Source organism: Mercenaria mercenaria, chromosome 5 (genome assembly GCF_021730395.1).
Source record: "Mercenaria mercenaria strain notata chromosome 5, MADL_Memer_1, whole genome shotgun sequence".
NCBI classification, from domain to species: Eukaryota; Metazoa; Mollusca; class Bivalvia; order Venerida; family Veneridae; genus Mercenaria; species Mercenaria mercenaria.
This window is the reverse complement of record NC_069365.1, coordinates 73,837,662-73,856,780: the sequence shown is the minus strand read 5'-3', so window position 1 is coordinate 73,856,780 and position 19,119 is coordinate 73,837,662. Positions and strand designations below refer to the sequence as shown.

The window sequence follows — 19,119 nt, the reverse complement described above, 5'->3', positions numbered from 1 at the left end:
GACGATACTGAGTTGATCTAGCGCAGGCGGATAAAAGTATACAAAAAGATACAAGACACATCAAAAGTTTAATGTCTATAAAATAAAGGGCATAAAATCTACAATAAGTTTCCATCAGAAAGAACATTAATGAGAAATTTATAGGTCTGCCTTGTGTTAAAACAATGTCGTAAAATGTGCACGAGATACGGCATGCGCCGATCGTTAGGTGGTAATCTGGAAAATTTATTCCATTTCAGAAAGTTGATGAAATTCAGAACCCGTTCTTTTCGCAGAGGGTCTATATGTGAATTAAAGGAGTCGAGAGAAGAAAATAACTACATTCTACATTGTTAAATACCTACGAATTTTCTGTCTGAAAAGGAGCCTGTATAGGAGAGATCGCCGTGACGTCACGCGTTAACATCTGTTTATCTGGTGGTTGGCAAAACAAATGATTTTATCACCGTTTGCGTATTGAATCAGAATTTTTAATTTTTAATAACTTTTTTGCTCATTTATGGATTTTCAAAATTCAAAAAGATTTGGAATACTAACAATCTTCATATTTTTGTATCCAAATATCTTTTTTCAATGAATAACCGTTTTAAATGACATATAATTTTAAAAGCGGCGTAGTGATTTTCACAACCTTTAGAAAAACAGTGTAAGTTAAGCGTTCATAATTAATCCATTTTATTTCGAAATAACAATTAAAAGTAATCAATAAATTGCTTGTTTTATAACCTTTCCATTGATCAAAAAATTATTTATGTAATTTGTGTTTTAAGAAAGTTTAGACCGTTAGAAAAACATCACTGTTTACAAAAAACATGGACGGTCGGCTTCTGCCCACCCGATCACTGTCTTATCAGTTCTAAAAATAGAATTTGTATACAAACACGATCTCTCCAATGAATACAAAACCCTGTATTCGGAAAAATATTCAATGTTGGAACTACTTTTTTTATTGCAACGTTCCATGCGTCTATAACGCCGCCGTTTCTCAGCTTTATTTGTCTTAAAGTATGTATAGTCCATTTTGGCTGACACAACAGTAGATATAGGTATATTTATATAGTAAAAGCATCTTGATCTGAAATTATACATTCGGCATTCGTGGAGTTGGCCAGACCGGATCACACTCTGCACAAGGTACTGTTAAAATAATCTTAATGTATTTTTCAACAGGGTATGTTTTCATATGTTGTAGCGTAATACCACAAACATTATCAATTTAAGAGTAACATCAGATTGTTCGAGAATTTCGTTTCCTGGGCGGAAAACTCAATATGGGAGATCAATTTTTCCATCTGCCCTCGTCCATAGTGCGACAGGAAATAAGAAAAAGTGTCCTATGCGATACAAGTCAGAAATTGTCTGGAAATCGTCATTGGTCCTAGCCAGACCATAACGTTACAAAGTCAGTCTAAAAGTAGTTTCAAACAGGAGAGTGCCATAATCGACATTGTACTCGGCTCTGGCACAAGAGCAAGAAAATAACATTAAAGCTGTTCATGTCAAAACCCCTTTGTTAAATCCACCTTAGGCCTAAAAAATGCTTTGTTTCCGGTAACATGCTAAAACAGTTAGGGTAGGTAGGTCAGAAAAAATCTTTTTGGGATTTTTTTTATTAAGGGAGACTTTTCGGAAATTATTTTTGTGTCAAAAAATGAATACAAATAAGGGGGTTATGCCTTTAGAGCATCAGTAAGTTGATTTCTAACATCACTGGCCATGTTTAAAGCATAAAAATGCAGTTTTGCAACTTTTTTGTTAAAAAGTTGAAAAAATATTCTCCAAGGCCATAAAAACATTTAGGGTCGGGCCAAAAATTTAGGGTAGGTCGGGATACCGGAAACAAACATTTTTTACGCCTTAAATTATACATATGGTAGGTTTTTGTAGACGTTTGACATGTACATGATATGAACTATACAATGTAATGATATTTAAATGGCCTTGATACCGATGTTATTACGTTGACTCTAGCACGAAATAGGTAGTTTATGTTACATGGCCTTTGAAAGTATGTCATGTAAACAAACTTATTTTGGAAATAAAAAATAACACGTGACCCTGATAAAACATTAAAAATTGATCAAAACAATGCCTGACTAGCCATGTTACAAAATACGTAAAAGCTGTACTATACTGTGAACAAACGGCGTGTTTTTGTTCAGTTTTACCCATACGGCGTCGAAAAATGAGGTTCAGCAATTTGGACAAAAGTGTGGAATGCCTGATTACATACTTTTGATGCGCAGTAACATGTAAGCTTTCTATTAATTGCCGATTTACGACATATTACAGCATTTTACGACACTCAACAGGCAGGAAATGCTCACTTCGGCGCTGTTGTTTCAGGGAGAAAAATAAAATTTCAAATACCTCGGCTCAGCAAAAAAATCAAAGATGTTCGTGACGAAATTAAAGCCTTTTGTAGCCACTTGTGAGGTCACCAAAGTGTAAAATAATAAAATGGCCATATTCATATTGAAGAAATTAATAACATGTTCTATGAATTCAGCTTACACAGCAAAATTACGTTTGTTTTATGATTATGATTAAGTTTGACGACTGAGAATGTCGCGTATTCTGTAAATGCTTTCTTGTATACATAATCACAGCTTTGATTTGTCTGCCATTTGTCTGCTTGTATATTTTCAAAGGAAACGTTCCTGTCGAAAGCTTTCCTAGTTTACGGCCCATAAATAGAATATATATCTTAGAAAAAAATATTCATGTATCACTTTCTTTTTCAAACTTCCATCGAATTTAGTCGGTACTGGTCCTTGTGTCGGGTTATCTCAAAACAATAATTTTCTGCGATGTAAGTGACAGCAAAGGCTCAGTAATACAGAAATAACATGTATAAAAAGACTTCTGGTTCCCGTTGCCAAAGGAGTTTGTTTGTTTCTTTTCCTTGACAGCTTCTTAAATCGTGATATTACTGTTATCTTACGTTTTTGAGCGAATTGATTGAATCCTCGAAATACGATGCGATCAGACTTACGACCACTGGAATGACATTTTTCAAAGATCTTGCCCTGAAACACGATTTGAACCGATTGTTTTGACTAGACTACATTTACAACGTGTTAATTTGTCAAAATATAAGTCTAATGATCTCAAAAACAAACTTCAAGAATGAAAATGTTATGACGGCGACCCATCAAAACAGGAAAAGGCGCGTGCCTTCACGTGGCGGTGTCAGCGACCTTTTGTCAGGTTTGTTTAACAATGCTTCATCAGCGAAATGCCTACGTCGAAAAACTGTACCGATGTGTTTTGTATTTGTAAACCTGTTTGCTTGTTGATACATACTGGTGCATCTTCAGTTTTATGTTTTCCTTGTTTGTTTGTCTGTTTGATTGCTGGTCTAAAGTCGCACAAACACAAGTGAGATCGTATGGCGAATCAACATAGTCGGTGACAGAGAAATACTTCATGAACCCACACACATTTTTCAGCCTGGATATAACCACCGAAATTCCGCAAGTCAGTTGGATTGCTACCTCACATGAAGACACGAACATGGCTCGAACCCACAGTGGTGAAGGACGAGTGAACCGAAGTCATCGACTTTACCACTCGACGACAAAGTCCCCCGTATTTCATTTTTATCATCAATTAAAAAACGCAGACAAGGTTATATGCTAAAACGCCTCAATAAAATAAAACAAAATACTATCAGAAAATACCATTGTAGAGGACTGTAAGAATAGTGTAGGTCTAATTTTAACCGGTTCATTGAGTTCAGCTCGTTTCTGTTGAATAAAATGCAACTGCGCACATACAGGCACTGTTAAATGAACCATTAAAGTAATAATTAAAATGAGGCTATTTGATTTTTTGCTCGGATCTTTTACATATTTGTAATATTATGTTGTTTTTTTTTTCATTTTCTTTGTCAAATGCCGATAACACCCACGAAGGTTTTGTAGGTCATTTTTTGTCTCGTCATCAAAGGTCGTGGTCAAATGTCCAGCAGTTACCCGGCAATTTTCACACTTTCGCAAATAGTCCAGTGAATAGTATGCACCACATTTAACCACAGCGTTTGAATTTGTCAAAGTTTCTTTAACTTGTTATTAAAAACAGTACAGTCATCATTAAAAGTCGTTGATGTATTTTTCAAGAGTAAAAATCTGTCTAGGACAACCGCTGTTAAATTTATTGACCAATACATCATTAGTCCGAAAGTGTAGGGGGCGTTACATAATTTCTAGCTTTAGATTCGAATTCAGATCATTAGTCTCGAATTCGGATCAAAGTGACCGTGATGAATTTAACAATGCGAAATAAATCACTGCGCGCTCATTTTAATCTAATGAATACTTTCTCGTCTGCGACCAAGTGGTTTGAAGTGTGATTCTCTGCAGGTGCAACGTCAACATGTCCGAAAAACTGACCATCAATGACCCTTGGAGGCTGGGCTTTCATACATTACTATATGATCAAGTGACCACCAACGACTCGGGATACATTTTTCACTGTATTCAATATTCCTTGATGTAAGAGATAATTAGATTTTAATTCTATGGTCACATATTTCTAAATATTTACAGAATGACTTGCCCGACGTTACATTCGCCCACTATAGGAGTAATGAGACCGGACTTTAGGGCCAGAAATATGAATATCCTCAATGCAAACAATTTGATCACCCGTGTGGTCAAACATCTACGATAAGAATTATCGCAGAAAAAAAAATGTTTACATTGTATTTTGAATTGAAAAAAGTGAACGAGATTGGACCACATAACAGAAGAAAAAAACAAACAAAAAAAAAAAACAAACGAACAAAAAAAAAAACAAAAAAAACACCAACACGCTTTATATAATTTCATCGCTATAAGGTCTTGCACCGCAGGTTGTAATTGATATTAAAAAGGACGAGACTTTCAGAGAATGAATTTAACTAAGAAATGGTATAGATATAAGAACAATTGTATTACATTTGTCAACGATTTACATTGACGTTTAGATGAGATACAAGTTGTAAATTTGTTATTTCCTCCCTATTAGATTGGATCCTGTCCAATCCTTACTTACTGTATATTATATTCATGCTATGAAAATAATACAAAATAAAATATGTTTGAAACGAGTAAATGAATTCCGAAGCTACACGCAGTTTTGAAACTTATTGGTCCATGTTTTTAAAATATATATAGAAATCAGAAGATTTTTTAAAGTTAATCTCAAATAGTAGTACACGAAAAATGAAAAATGTCATGTAATGTTGAATAAATATAATTTACCATCTTTAATATATACTGGTGCTCTATTTTTCATATTTCCTTTTCTTATTCATATTTATCACAAGTAACAACCAAGCTATATATAAAAAACGCGCCAATATATATTTTAACGCAGTCTGTGTGATGACAAACGTGTTTTCTTGGCCAGACAGTATTGTAAAATAGCAGATAGCCTAAAACTTTCGTCCGTCTTTTATCATCGACCTCGGCCAATCCTTCGGCCACAATAGACGAATTCGAGTATTGCCTACTCTTTGTAGACTGGTGGCATGCCAGGCGAAAATCAGTCAAGTATCGCCTGGGGACAAAACATTGTCAAGCATTCAGACTGCGCAGCAATGTCTGCGTAATGCTATAGTAATGGACTGAGCAAAGGGGTCTCATATCTTCAGAGATGTACTTTTTTTCTAAAAATTACTTACAAAGAAATGAAAAAAAGACAGAAGTTTGGCAAAATAACCCATAGATAGAAAGTTCACTTTACGGAAGACTATTCATATTCCATTTATAAATGAAAAAAAGGAATTGTGACATTTTAAATTTTTACCCTTTACATATACCTGATATTTCAGTTCTATGTTGATAATTTATTTGGATATTTGTATATCCTTTTGATTGTTCACATGTACTGAACACAACAGCTAAACAGTCCTTATCTTATAAGTACTGGAAATACTTTTTGAAAATTTAGCTTGCGCTCAGAGCAATGTGTTATTGATACCATTTCAAAATTCCAGCAAAATCCTACTATGCCATCGACTTCAGCCCAGTCACAAAAATTATATAGAGTTTACCAGCTTGCAAAAACGTTTTGAGGGAATAAAATGACAACAGCAACAAAAATAACGTCCATGTCGTGCTCAATCGAGAAAGAACATTTAATCTTTGTGCGATATTGTCAGCATTTTCTTGTAAACATCTCTATATTCTCACTATTTTTCTTAAAACTACAATAATAATAATTATTGTTATACCACATTTATATTGTGCCATTTTCATGATAAACAGATTCAAAGGCGCTTTACATAGTACATATTTTTATGTGTATTTTTGAGACTTTTTAAAAATACATTCGCAGTTTGATATTTTTGAACTGTTGATATGTTTTTAGCAAGTTAATCAAAATGTATTCCTAAATTTCAAAAAAAAAAACAAAAAAAATAAGGCAATATTTTTGAAATATTTACAAAATAGAAAATGGCGGGTTAGCGTTTAGTTCAATATATGTATAGTTGCACAGATTTACCATATATATAAGATGATACTAAATATTAAAAGAACAATGAAATTTTATCTATTTGTACATATAATGTATACAGTTATGTGTAGCTGGTTAACAGATATCAACTTTGACTTCTAACTCGATTTCAGTCCATAGATTGATAGCTTATGGTAAAGACGGACACGAAAACTTTGTCCTATGTTTACATTTTCTGTGATAAAAGGTGTTAAAACGTGTACATATTTATGCATTTGCAATTGTACCGTCATAACCAAACCGCGGCGAAAGTTAGCAAGAAAACATTAAAAATGACTATAAAAGGATATATTTTAATCGTTTGTATAACGTGTACCTCGATGGGGATATACGGAGATACAGCATCGTCCGTCTGTACGATGGAAATGTACGGGAATGATACTGCTGCATACTGGGCTTGCAAGATTCAGTTTGCTCATCAAGCTAATTGGTTCCCTTCACCTATTGCTGGACTGTTTAGTTATGAGGTATGTGTATACCTTTCTTGTATTGTTTGTAACTTTATTGAGATTTCTACAATTTAACATATACTGCGTTTTTAGTTAATTCTTAACTTTGTTTTTATCGTGTCTTGAATAACATGACGATTGTGATCTCAGTTTCCGTTCTAAATTATGTCTCCATTCTTGATCATTTCCATTTTCTGTGATTTATAGATCTGGAACGGCTATGACGGATTCTGGCAGAATGGGGCGGTGTTAGAGTCTTTTACAAATTTTGTTGCTTACACAAATAAAACCCACACACGATATTCTAGCGTAATTAAAGGCGGCGAGCGCGAGCTATATAGCTTACTTGAAGCATATGGGCCGTACCCATCTTTTGACGACATGAGTTGGTACGGTCTGTCGTATGCACGGATTCATGAAGTCCTAGGGTACGATCTTTTTCTCCAAGATGCCAAAGATATATATGACTGGATATGGAAGACAGGCTGGGACCAGAATGGCACATGTGGCGGAGGTTTATGGTTCGATAACAAGTTTGCTTCTAAGCAAACCATCACAAATGCACAGATGCTTCAGTTGTCAGGGAGACTTTATAGACTGACTAATGATAAAAAATATTTAGATAAAATGAACCTGCTGTACATGTACATAATGAATAATAGTCTTATTAGTGAATCGACGTATCTCGTCTCTGATGGCGCGTTGAGCAATTGCACACCCGATGCCTTTTATGGACGAAGCTATAACAGCGGCGTCATGGCGGGAGCTTTGGTTGAAATGTACAGATGTACTAAAGATACACTTCACCTTGACCTTGCGTTCAAAGTTGCGAATGCCTTAATAGAATATTCGAGCAATGCGGATGGTATCCTTGTAGAATATTGCGAACCAAATTGTGATGACGACGCGTTAATGTTTAAAGGATTGTTCACAAGAAATGTAAGACTTTTAATCGATGAACTGGAGGACAACACGAGGCGGGAGTATCTTCAAAGTTGGTTAAATCTCCAACTGGAATCAAATTTAATGAACAGTATTTGTGATATGGTTCCAATTACAAAATGTAATATATCTTACCAAGACGGACCACCTTACTATAATAAATCAGGCCCAGTGTTCTCACCAGATTGGCGCGGACCTTTTTCATACGGAGCGCCTATGCAGCAGACGTCAGTGTTGGACCTTTTCGTTTCGGCAATAAAACCTGAAACGGTTTGTCGCGGAAAGTTTTGCAGTTATGATCCTTATTATCCGCCACCACAAGCTCTGACTTGCGGAAGTCATCCATGTCCAACAGGACAAGACTGTTGCGAATATAGTCCATATAGTTCATATACATGTTGTGAAACGACCCAGCACTGCAATAAATCGACTGGTATCTGTGATGATGGAAGTTTCGCAATACATTTAATATCTTTACCCTGAATTTATAAAAAGAGATTTTGAATAAAAGTTAAAAATTTCAAAATCAGAAACCAAAAATCAAGAAAACGTTTTTAATAATTTTATTAATAGCAGTATATTTTATTTGAAATCTTGATTACTATAGCCAATCGAACAGTACAGAGTACATAAGTTGATAAGTTGATAATATCAGAAACTCGATGAATGCCAATTAACACTAATTAGCGCAAATTAAGTCGGGTCTTTAATGCATAGATATTACGTATTATTTCTTCTGACAAAGCACAAATATTATCAACGGCTTCCCAGGCTATATTGAAAGCGGTGCTAGTACAGTTCTAAGCAAAGTTTGTTACACTTAAGACATTTTAAAGGTGTTTTTTTTTCTCGAAATTCATAAAAAGCTTTTTACTATTCAAGCTATACTTACTATTTTACTAGTGTTATAACTTAATAAGGATCTTCACAAAAAGTGTTTCAGAGGAATTCGAGAAGACTGTACCAAGCAACAAGTTTTGCATACCAAACCCTTATTGACGTAAAATATCGTTGACGTTCAAATGCGTTTGAACATCGGCCTTTGTGCAGCCAAACGAACGTCTAGTACTAAACGCCTGTTAGATTCTGATCTGTATCCTCGAAATGTTTGTTATGTGGCATTAATTCCCGTCAGAACACGAATTATATCAACGTGTTCGACTTGACAGAAATATTTGCAGGAAGAAATTGGTTTACATACCTTTTGATCCTAGCACATGAGATAGAATTGCAAATCATTTCAGCTCTTGTTTGAGCTTTGTGACGGGTACCAGTTATAGCCAGTTTTATGACGGGTAACAGTTATAGCCAGTTTCGTGACGGGTACCAGTTATAGCCAGTTTTGTGACGGGTACCAGTAATAGCCAGTCAAAGACGAATGGTGATAACTTGAAATGTTTCTTCAGAAATTTATCAATTATTGATATAAATGTCTATAGATATCATATTCACAAATACCTTTGCCTTCATACAGCAAGAAATACTCAGATTTTCAGATGCACAAACCTTGCCATGATACCGTACAATGCAGTAAACTGAAAAAGCATGGCATCACCCCATAGTTTAGCATGATGCTTTTTTACCTATTTTTGGAATACACATAAAACAACGAACTAGTTGCATTCAATGTTTTGTTGTTGTTGTTGTTTTCAAAGTTGAACTCTTGACTTGCCCGTGTTGTAACACTCAATGTTGGAAATATACTTATTTTAATATATGGTTATTTAACGTTCTAACACGACCAGCAAATAACCTACATACATGTAGAGCAAAATCTATCTCGGGTTATTCTGCAATACATACCACTCGCGTGCAATGACGTCATCCGATCCAGGTGCGTAGCGCGGTCGTAAAAAGTAGTTACCATTTTTTTCTAACACTGTCGATACTAGTATGTCGTGTTAGAATCGAAATGATAAGTTACTAAGTGTGATTTATCATAGAATAACCCGAGTTTTTCGTTCTTATGCGAAACAATATATCACTCAGGCCTACGGCCTTCGTGATATATTCTTACGCATAAGAGTTATTCTACGATAAACCACGTTTGGGAACTTATTATTTCTTAATTATTCCGTACAGCTTTTTGGGATGCAAAATTAACATAATCGACGAACCTTTGTTTTAATTGATTCGTACTTAATACTATCATTATTATGGTTTGTAAAAATGTAAAAAGTACACTTTGACCGATATATGAAGATAAAAACACGATCTTATAGTTTTCTATAAAGGCAGGCCAGCTGTTCTGCAAACGTAGTTTTTTTTTGTGTGTGAAAACTCTTTTATCAACAATGCTGTAGGCTGTATTTTATGAAAGTCAAAAGGTTCTCGTGCTAGCATAGGTACAGCTGTATCATGGAATCTTTCCAGAATTTCTGAACAGAATTTTCTTTGTCAGTAAACATAAATAATCAAGGAGAGTTTACTAGAAACTTGTCCGTGATTTTTTTTGCCAGGAGATGACATGCTGATATGAGTTTTAGCACATTTTGTAATCATTTCCCTTCAATTGTTCAGTGTCCTGGAGTTTGTGGGGCCCATAGTAGTGTGATGTGTGGAAAACCTAAGCTTTTAGGACGCTAAAACACATAATGCTTTACACCATGTTTGGAACATTATTGCTCCACGGCCAAGATTCACATTATAATCCGACCTAGACTGGCTCCCGTCCCTATGTTTGTTGTGTCATATAAGTGGAAAATTCCAGCAGGCTGTTTGTATATCTACGTTTTTATAGCCACGCTAAAGCTGGTCTGACCAGATGAGTGCACTACCTATTAATGACCTAACCCATGTTTTAACTGGTTCCAACTGACAATTCGATTAATAGATTAATATGATCTCGATTGTTAGAGTCCCATTTTCCGTATCAAATTAATTCGTATCCAAAGGCAATTGAATATAATACCCGCCGAAAAAATATGGTTCCAAATGGTATAAAGTGCGCTCGCGCATCTGGTAGACAGCTTCCTTTACATCAGGAGAACTTAGGAAAGAGGATCTAAACAGAGCGCGATGCCCTGTCTAATCCATCTGGTCGCAACCTCAATTTGTCAACGGATTTTTCAGCTCTGAGACGTCATCAAAATATATCATTTTAATAAATTCGGGTATTACGAGCAAGCGCATTTTGGGATTGAGACCATTATGTGTTATCAGGTTTTACAATTCATTTAAATTGGTTAAAATTTAATGCAAAATTAAACTCCATTACCCATTGAACAGTGTGAAATATCTTACGATGGAAAAATCTCCAAAACGTTTACCAGAGTAAAATGGTTTTGTACTGCAAAAAAACACCTAAGTATTGAGTTCATATTTATTAATGTAACGAGACATTTTCTAGAGTATAACATTTATGCTTGTATAAGGTTACATCTTCTGCAATGATGCAATAAATTTAATCATCTTGAAATACCCAAAAATACCAAAAGAAAAAAACTATGAAATATACTTTATATTAAGGTGATCTTCAACAAGTTATACCGGCGCTCGTTTCTTAATTTTAGCATATTTATTGCTTGCTTTCTTTAGATTTTATTTTAATAGTATTAAACTTGCTAAAATTAGACAAAAAACAGCAAATAGAACGAAATTTGCAGCAAAAGTAGTATCATTCATTCTGTTTCTGTTGTGTATTAGAAAAAACAGTTTGGTAGCACTCAAAACCATTGTCTTAAAGACTGCGATGCGTTGTTTTCATGGACCTCCGTCGTAGTTTCACCATACCTGGCAATTTCGGCTTTGTTATGTACTTCTTTTTCTGATATGGAATTATATGTTTGTGGATTCTAGACGGAAATATCACATTATAATGATTGTGTTTGTCCTGTATTAAATACGGTTGGAAAGACTGTGTCAAGGATTTCGCCGAACAATCAATAGAATTGGAAATGATCTGCAAGATCGACATTTGATTAGTGTCGAGCCTAATATTGTTCTAAAACATGTAGGTGAGAACAAAGAATCGGGGTGAAGGAATAATCACATTAACACGTAATTATAAAATCTTCTTTCCTTAAATGATGAGATATTAGGAATAATATTAAAGCAGCATTAATTCATGATTTTTCTGGAATTTGCTCAGAAGGTCACTTCATATTTTACTTGTTTATATATACAGTTGAAATTCGATATCTCAAACTGGCAATCTCGAATATATATTTGAGCCGCGCCATGAGAAAACAAACATAGTGGGTTTGCGACCAGCATGGATCCAGACCAGTCTGCGCATCCGCGCAGTCTGGTCAGGATCCATGCTGTTCGCTTTTAAAGCCTATTGCAATTGGAGAAACTGTTAGTGAACAGCATGGATCCTGACCAGACTGCGCGGATGCGCAGGCTGGTCTGGATCCATGCTGGTCGCAAACCCACTATGTTGGTTTTCTCAGGGCACGGCTCATATATTTTCAAGTCCCGTCCCGAAAAGACGCATAAAATATCATTTTAAGTCGAAATTCGGGTATCTCGAGGCAGGACGCTCGATCCTTTGGTATTCGAGATACCGAGTTTCATGCTATTCGCAAATCTACCTCGGCTTTTACAAGCCTCTATGTTAATTGGTCATAAGCATGATTAATGCAAAATTTAACAACTCCATTACCCGCATGGAACCATGTGGTGAAATATCTACGATGGGAAGGAAATCTCAAGAACGTAATTATCACACGAATAGAAAATGGTCTTTTTAACTTTGCAAAAAGAAACACCCGTGAGTACTTGCAGTATCACTGATTTAAGGTTACATTGTAAAGAAGACCCTGTTGTTCTCAGAGTATACATTTGAGTGTATGTGAATAAAGTACATGCTTCTGCTAAAATGATGCAATAAATTTATGAAATATCTTTAAAAATACCCAAAAAAGGTTACCAAAAGAAGAAGAAAGCTAAAAAAGAAGAACTTTAAATTGGAAAGGCCCTGATCTTCGTAAGGCATAGTTATACCGGGGCTCGTTATCTTAATTTTCAGAATAATTTATTGCTCTGTATTTATTTAGATTTTATTTTCTCATTTGTATTAATTACTATTAATATTTAAACCATAAAAAACAGAAAATAGACTTTAAATTGCAGTCAGTGTAGTATCATGTCAAACCTGCTTTCTGGTTGTGTATTACGAAAAACAGCTTTTGGCTAGACACTCGAAAAACTGCATTAATGTCTCTAAGATAGACTAAAAGCTATGTCTGTCTGTTTATCATAGACCTCCGTCGAACTTTCGACCAGAGCAGGCAAATTTCGCTAAAAGCTTTCGTGTATTGTCTTCTATTTCCCAGTGATAGTGCGGACAATTAAATATGTAAATTGGTGGATTTCTAGACGGAAATTAATCAGGCATTGCATGAATGTGGTGTATGTCTGATTAAATACGGTCTGGGGACAAGACTGTGTCAAGGATTGCGGCTGCGCAGCAACGGAATATGATTGAAATGGACTGAACAAGATCCTGACATTTGGAGTTACGTCTCAGTTCCTTAATATTACCAGTAATTTCTAAACAGAATAGAAGAAGAACGAAAAGAAGGGAGATTGGAAGAAAATCACCTATTACACGAGGTAATGATAAAAAACCGTTCATTTCCATTTAAATGATGAATGATATAAGGAATAAATATTTAAAGCAGCATTCCTCCAGATTTGGCTAAAAAATAATCTTCTTTCAAATTGAAGTTTTGGTCATATTATGAACATTAGAATATGAATTTTTGTTTCTAAAATATTTTTAAAATTCCAAATCAAGAAAAAAAGATGACCGCGTCGGGAATCGAACCCCGGACCGCCGCGGCAATAAGAATATTTTCCCGTCGTCGTAACCAATAGCGCTGTAGCTGAAGTAGTGAATAATGACTTCTAAATATAGATATTTATAATCGAGACAGTTTACCTGGAGTAAAAGCGTGACAAACGCTTTTAGATTTTCATCATAAAAAGTAGTAAAAACAGCAAATTTTCATGTGTTTCCGTAACATAAAGTTTGTCAGTAATTAAGTTCTAAAGTCTTCTTAAGAAATATAGCATTTATTTCAAGATATCTAAAAAAAAATTTTTTTTTGTTGTTGAACGATCTGGAGGCATGCCGCTTTAAATTTCTTTATGCTTAGTTGGTTTCACTTTCAGTTCTATTTATTTGTAATTTTGCTTCATATGTCTATGATGTGTTTTTAAAAGGTATGATTGATAACTAATAAAAACATGTTAACAATGTGTAAGTGTTGTTTAAAACTGGATTATCAATTTGAATTTTCAGCTTTATGGTTTATTTGATCTATATGTATAGCGATTGGTAATAGGTAAATTGATAACAACTTTGATAAGTTATTGACCCGGATTCAGGACATATATTGATAGTATATCGTACAGACGGACACGAAAACTTTGCCCTATGTTTGCAAATTGTTAAATACTATTTATCTTGATCATATACGTTGAAGTTTAGATTTTTTACGGACTTGATCCAAGTTAACAAGTTAACATAATAAAAGTTTTATTTCCTTGAAAATGAATCTAAGAGGATATATTTTAGTTGTATGTATAACGCGTACCTTGGTGGTGATATACGGAGATACAGGATCGTCCGTCTGTACGATGGAAATGTACGGGAATGATACTGCTGCATACTGGGCTTGCAAGATTCAGTTTGCTCATCAAGCTAATTGGTTCCCTTCACCTATTGCTGGACTGTTTAGTTATGAGGTATGTGAATACCTTTCTTGTATTGTTCGAAATTTTATTGGTATTTTATGCGTGTTTAGATAAGTTGTATCTTCGTTCGCAATTGTGTTTTGAATAACATATGACCTCAGTTTCCGTTCTAAATTATGTCTCCATTCTTGATTTTGTTTTCATTTTCTGTGATTTTTAGATCTGGAACGGCTATGACGGATTCTGGCAGAATGGGGCGGTGTTGGAGTCTTTTACAAATTTTGTTGCTTACACAAATAAAACACACACACGATATTCTAGCGTAATTAAAGGCGGCGAGCGCGAGCTATATAGCTTACTTGAAGCATATGGGCCGTACCCATCTTTTGACGACATGAGTTGGTACGGTCTGTCGTACACACGGATCCACGAAGTGCTAGGGTACGACCTGTTTCTCCAAGATGCCAAAGATATATATGATTGGGTATGGAAGACAGGCTGGGACAAGAGTGGCTCATGCGGCGGAGGTTTATGGTTCGATAACACTTTTGTTTCTAAGCAAACCATCACGAATGCACAGATGCTTCAGTTGTCAGGGAGACTTTATAGACTGACTAATGATAAAAAATATTTAGATAAAATGAATCTGCTCTACATGTACATAATGAATAATAGTCTTATTAGTGAATCGACGTATCTCGTTGCTGATGGCGCGTTTAGCAATTGCACACCTGATGCTTTCTATGGACGTAGCTATAACAGCGGCGTCATGACGGGAGCTTTGGTTGAGATGTACAGATGTACTAAAAATACACTTCACCTTGACCTTGCGTTCAAAGTCGCGAATGCCTTAATAGAAAATGCAAGCGATGCAGACGGGATCCTTGTAGAATTTTGTGAACCGCATTGTGATGACGACGCGTTAATGTTCAAGGGATTGTTCACAAGAAATGTAAGATTTCTAATTGACGAACTTAAGGACAACACGAGGCGGGAATATCTTCAAAGTTGGTTAAATCTCCAACTGGAATCAAATTTAATGAACAATATTTGTGATATGGATCCAGTAACAAAATGCAATGTATCGTACAAAGACGGACCACCGTATTATAATAAATCAGGCCCAGTGTTTTCTCCAGACTGGCGTGGACCTTTTTCATACGGAGCACCTATGCAGCAGACGTCAGTGTTAGACCTTTTCGTTTCGGCAATAAAACCCGGAACGGTTTGTAGCGGAAAGTTTTGTAATTACGATCCTTACTATCCACCACCCCAATCTCTAACCTGTGGAAGCCAGCCATGCCCAGAAGGAGAAGACTGTTGCGAGTATAGCCCATACAGTTCATACACATGTTGTGAAACGACTCAGCACTGTAATAAATCCACCGGTATATGTGACGGTGGTAGTTTGCCAGGTGTAATATATTTACCATGAACTAAAAATACTCGGATTAGTTAAAACTCGAAATATTTAAATCAGATACAGAACATAAAAAAAAAAACAAGAAAAAATAATTAGTCATTGTTTATATGAAGCAGTCATTATTCATTTTGATTTTCGATCTACAGTAGTCAGGCGATTATGTAGATATGTCCTGTTTAATCCGGCATGAATTGATACTAACTGGAAGTACCTGATAACGACAAATGTCGTATGAACCAAATGTCGTTGCGAGCAAGTTCATATGTTATCGTCTCTGGAAAATATCCAACACTCAATTTGAATGATTTGTCCTATCGTTTACTTTCAAACTGTTGTAACATATCGAAATCTCGGTAAGCACAAAGCCTGGAAATCGTCACATTTATCAAATTAATCAGCATAACAGTCGGACGAGCAGTGTGCTATTCAGAACGGTACTTAGTAACAATGAATATGCAATGGGCATCTTAAATATATAAACCCTTGATCTATTGTATTTAACATTACTAAAATATATATATTAAGACTGCATATAGAGCTGCATTCATAATTAATTGCACTGCAATAACAGCTGATTGTTAAAAAGGCCAGTTTTGAATGTAGGTATTACACATTTAAACTGTGTTTATCTATGTTTGCTTATAGTGTGTATAATTTTAAACCTAATGCATAATACTGTTAATACACATGAACTTGTTAATTTTATGTATACATAAACTATATGAAGTAATTGTTCGTATTTTTAAGTATGAAATTTGGATCTAATATACCTTTTACATGTCTTTCAATGACAATTGTAGATGCAAATTGGAATATCAGCCAGTGACAAAATCATTTTGTCATATGTCATAATCATGAACTAAAGGAAAAATAAAATCAAACAAATGACTTTTCATAGCACTTTTTCTGTAAGTACCGTATTGTTAGAAAAACACGGGAAATTAACATTCTATAAATGGTTTATAAGATGGTATTTTCAGACTTGTAAAAAATCGGAAATTCATATCCGGTGTGCAAGAAAAACTTTTAATGTACTGTCCCAATTATTTTTAAAGTTATCTTTGAAATCAAAATTGGTTTTGTTTATTATTCTGTTCATATTATTTACTACTTTATTCATGTTATTAGAATCGTAAAAGGAAGTGTTTTCAGGAATCCGACAAAACTATTTAACAGGTTTTTTTTTTTCATACCAAACGCTAATTGACCTAAACTACCGCTGACGTTAACGTACAACTGAACATCAGCCTTTGCGCAGCCAAACGAACATTTAGCACTAAACGCCTGTTTGATTCAGATCATTTTCTTTAAACTCTTGGAGTTCTATGGCATTAATTCCAGCAACTACACGACTTCTAATGACTTTGATCAACGGTTTCGCTTGACGGGAATATTTGTACTAAGGAAGAATATTGTTTGCATACGTTTTGGTAACAGAACATGAGTTAGAGTTGTCAATCGACTGAAAGATAACTGTAGAGCTATGTTTACGTCAAACACTAACCTTTATAGATTGCTCTTGCATCATTATTAAAACAATAATATCTTAACTGTAAAAGCCTCTTTTGTAAAGAGCTCAACTTACGAAATTTCTTTCTGAAATACAGTTGGTAAAGAATTTCCCTAACAAATTCCATTCTTGCCTACCTAGCGGGGAAAGTACACATTTGTCCGAGCACGCGCCGGGGACAGATATTCCTGTCATTTCCTAGGGAAAAACCTTGTCTAAAATAGCGTGCACTAGGGTGACGTCACATAGTACTGGCACTATTGTGACTTCAAAAAACTATATATATAATATCTGTAAATATCCAAATCCATTTGTCTCCACGATCTATTTTAAACGTGATAGGCAAGAAAAATGATCCAACATGTCTGCCTGTGTAAGACAGCTGTTTTCCCAACCCTCGGGACAGCTTTGATAAAAAACCTCGCTAACGCTCGGTTTTCCATTCCACACTGACTCTCGGGTAGGGAAAACCCCGTGACGTCTTACACAGGCAGGCATATGAGATCCTAATATTCTTGCCTTCCTAGCGGGGAAAGTATACATTTGTCTAAGCACGCGCCAGGAATAGATATTCCTGTCTTTCCCTAGGGAAAAACCTTGAAAACCTTGTCTAAAATAGCATGAACTTAGGTGACGTCACATAGTACTGGCACTATTATGACGTCATAAATTATAAAAAATAATGCAAGGAAATACCCAAATCTGTTTGTCACCACGATCTATTTTGAGCGTGATAGGCAAGAAAAATGATCTTACATGTCTGCCTGTGTAAGACAGCTGTTTTCCCAACCTTCGGGACAGTTTGGATAAAAAAAAAACTCGCTAACGCTCGGGTTTTCATTCCACACTGTCCATCGGGTTGGGAAAAACCGGTCTTACACAGACAAACATTTAAGATTCTTATAATCTCATCGGATGCGGAAAAGTATTGAACTGTGGGACTAGATCTACTTGTTTTAATTATAACGTCTAATATGACGTCAGAAATGATTTGATAATAAAAGGATCTTGATTTGCAATGCTGCGTTCGGCTCATGTGTGATCCCCTTTCTAAATTCCAATTCATTTAATTCTGTCCATTGTTTTTTGAACTTGTAACATGTGTAAATATTGAGTTATGCTCAACCCGGAACTAGAGGGCGTGGACCGTAGCATGCATTTCAACTACCGTCCATGAACAGGCTCAATCAAAACGAGCATGCAACATTTTCGTTTTTGTCATGTTGAGCGACCTATGGAGTTTCACCTTTTTCTATTTTGCAAGGCCGGATCATACAAGGCGCTAGCGCCTTGTGGGATTCAGGTCTGGCAAATCAACTCGAGCCGAATACAACATTGCAGATCAACGTCCTGTTTAAATACTTCTGTTATGCCCTGTCCTTAACTGTTTATACAATAAATGATATTCATGACCATTATGGTAGTATTTGTTTGTTTGTTTGTTTGTTTGTTTTGGGTTTAAAACTGTTTTTCAGCAGTATTTTAGTTATGTAACGGCGAGCAGCTAGCCTAATCAGTGTTCCTGGATTCTGTACCAGTACAAACCTGTTCTCCGCAAGTAACTGCCAACTTCCCCACATGAATCAGAGGTGGAAGGACAAATGATTTCAGACACAATGTCTTATCAGATTGTCACGGAGAACATA

General features: G+C 35.4%; 3 protein-coding genes across 3 annotated transcripts in view; all 3 read left to right on the top strand.

Annotated features, from left to right (window-relative positions):
- Positions 1-19,119, top strand: part of LOC123557626 (nucleoside diphosphate-linked moiety X motif 6-like) — a 66,513-nt gene that overhangs the window by 45,300 nt on the left and 2,094 nt on the right. The gene's annotated exons all lie outside the window — the stretch shown is intronic.
- On the top strand, positions 6,481-9,664 carry LOC128557145 (uncharacterized). The gene is made up of 2 exons (XM_053543970.1): positions 6,481-6,971; positions 7,161-9,664. Exons 1-2 carry the CDS (start codon positions 6,714-6,716, stop codon positions 8,376-8,378), a joined length of 1,476 nt encoding a protein of 491 aa, XP_053399945.1. The 5' UTR covers positions 6,481-6,713; the 3' UTR covers positions 8,379-9,664.
- LOC123557625 (uncharacterized) lies at positions 14,234-18,854 on the top strand. The gene is made up of 2 exons (XM_045349216.2): positions 14,234-14,591; positions 14,761-18,854. The coding sequence occupies exons 1-2, from the start codon at positions 14,397-14,399 to the stop codon at positions 15,973-15,975; spliced, it is 1,410 nt and encodes a 469-aa protein (XP_045205151.2). The 5' UTR covers positions 14,234-14,396; the 3' UTR covers positions 15,976-18,854.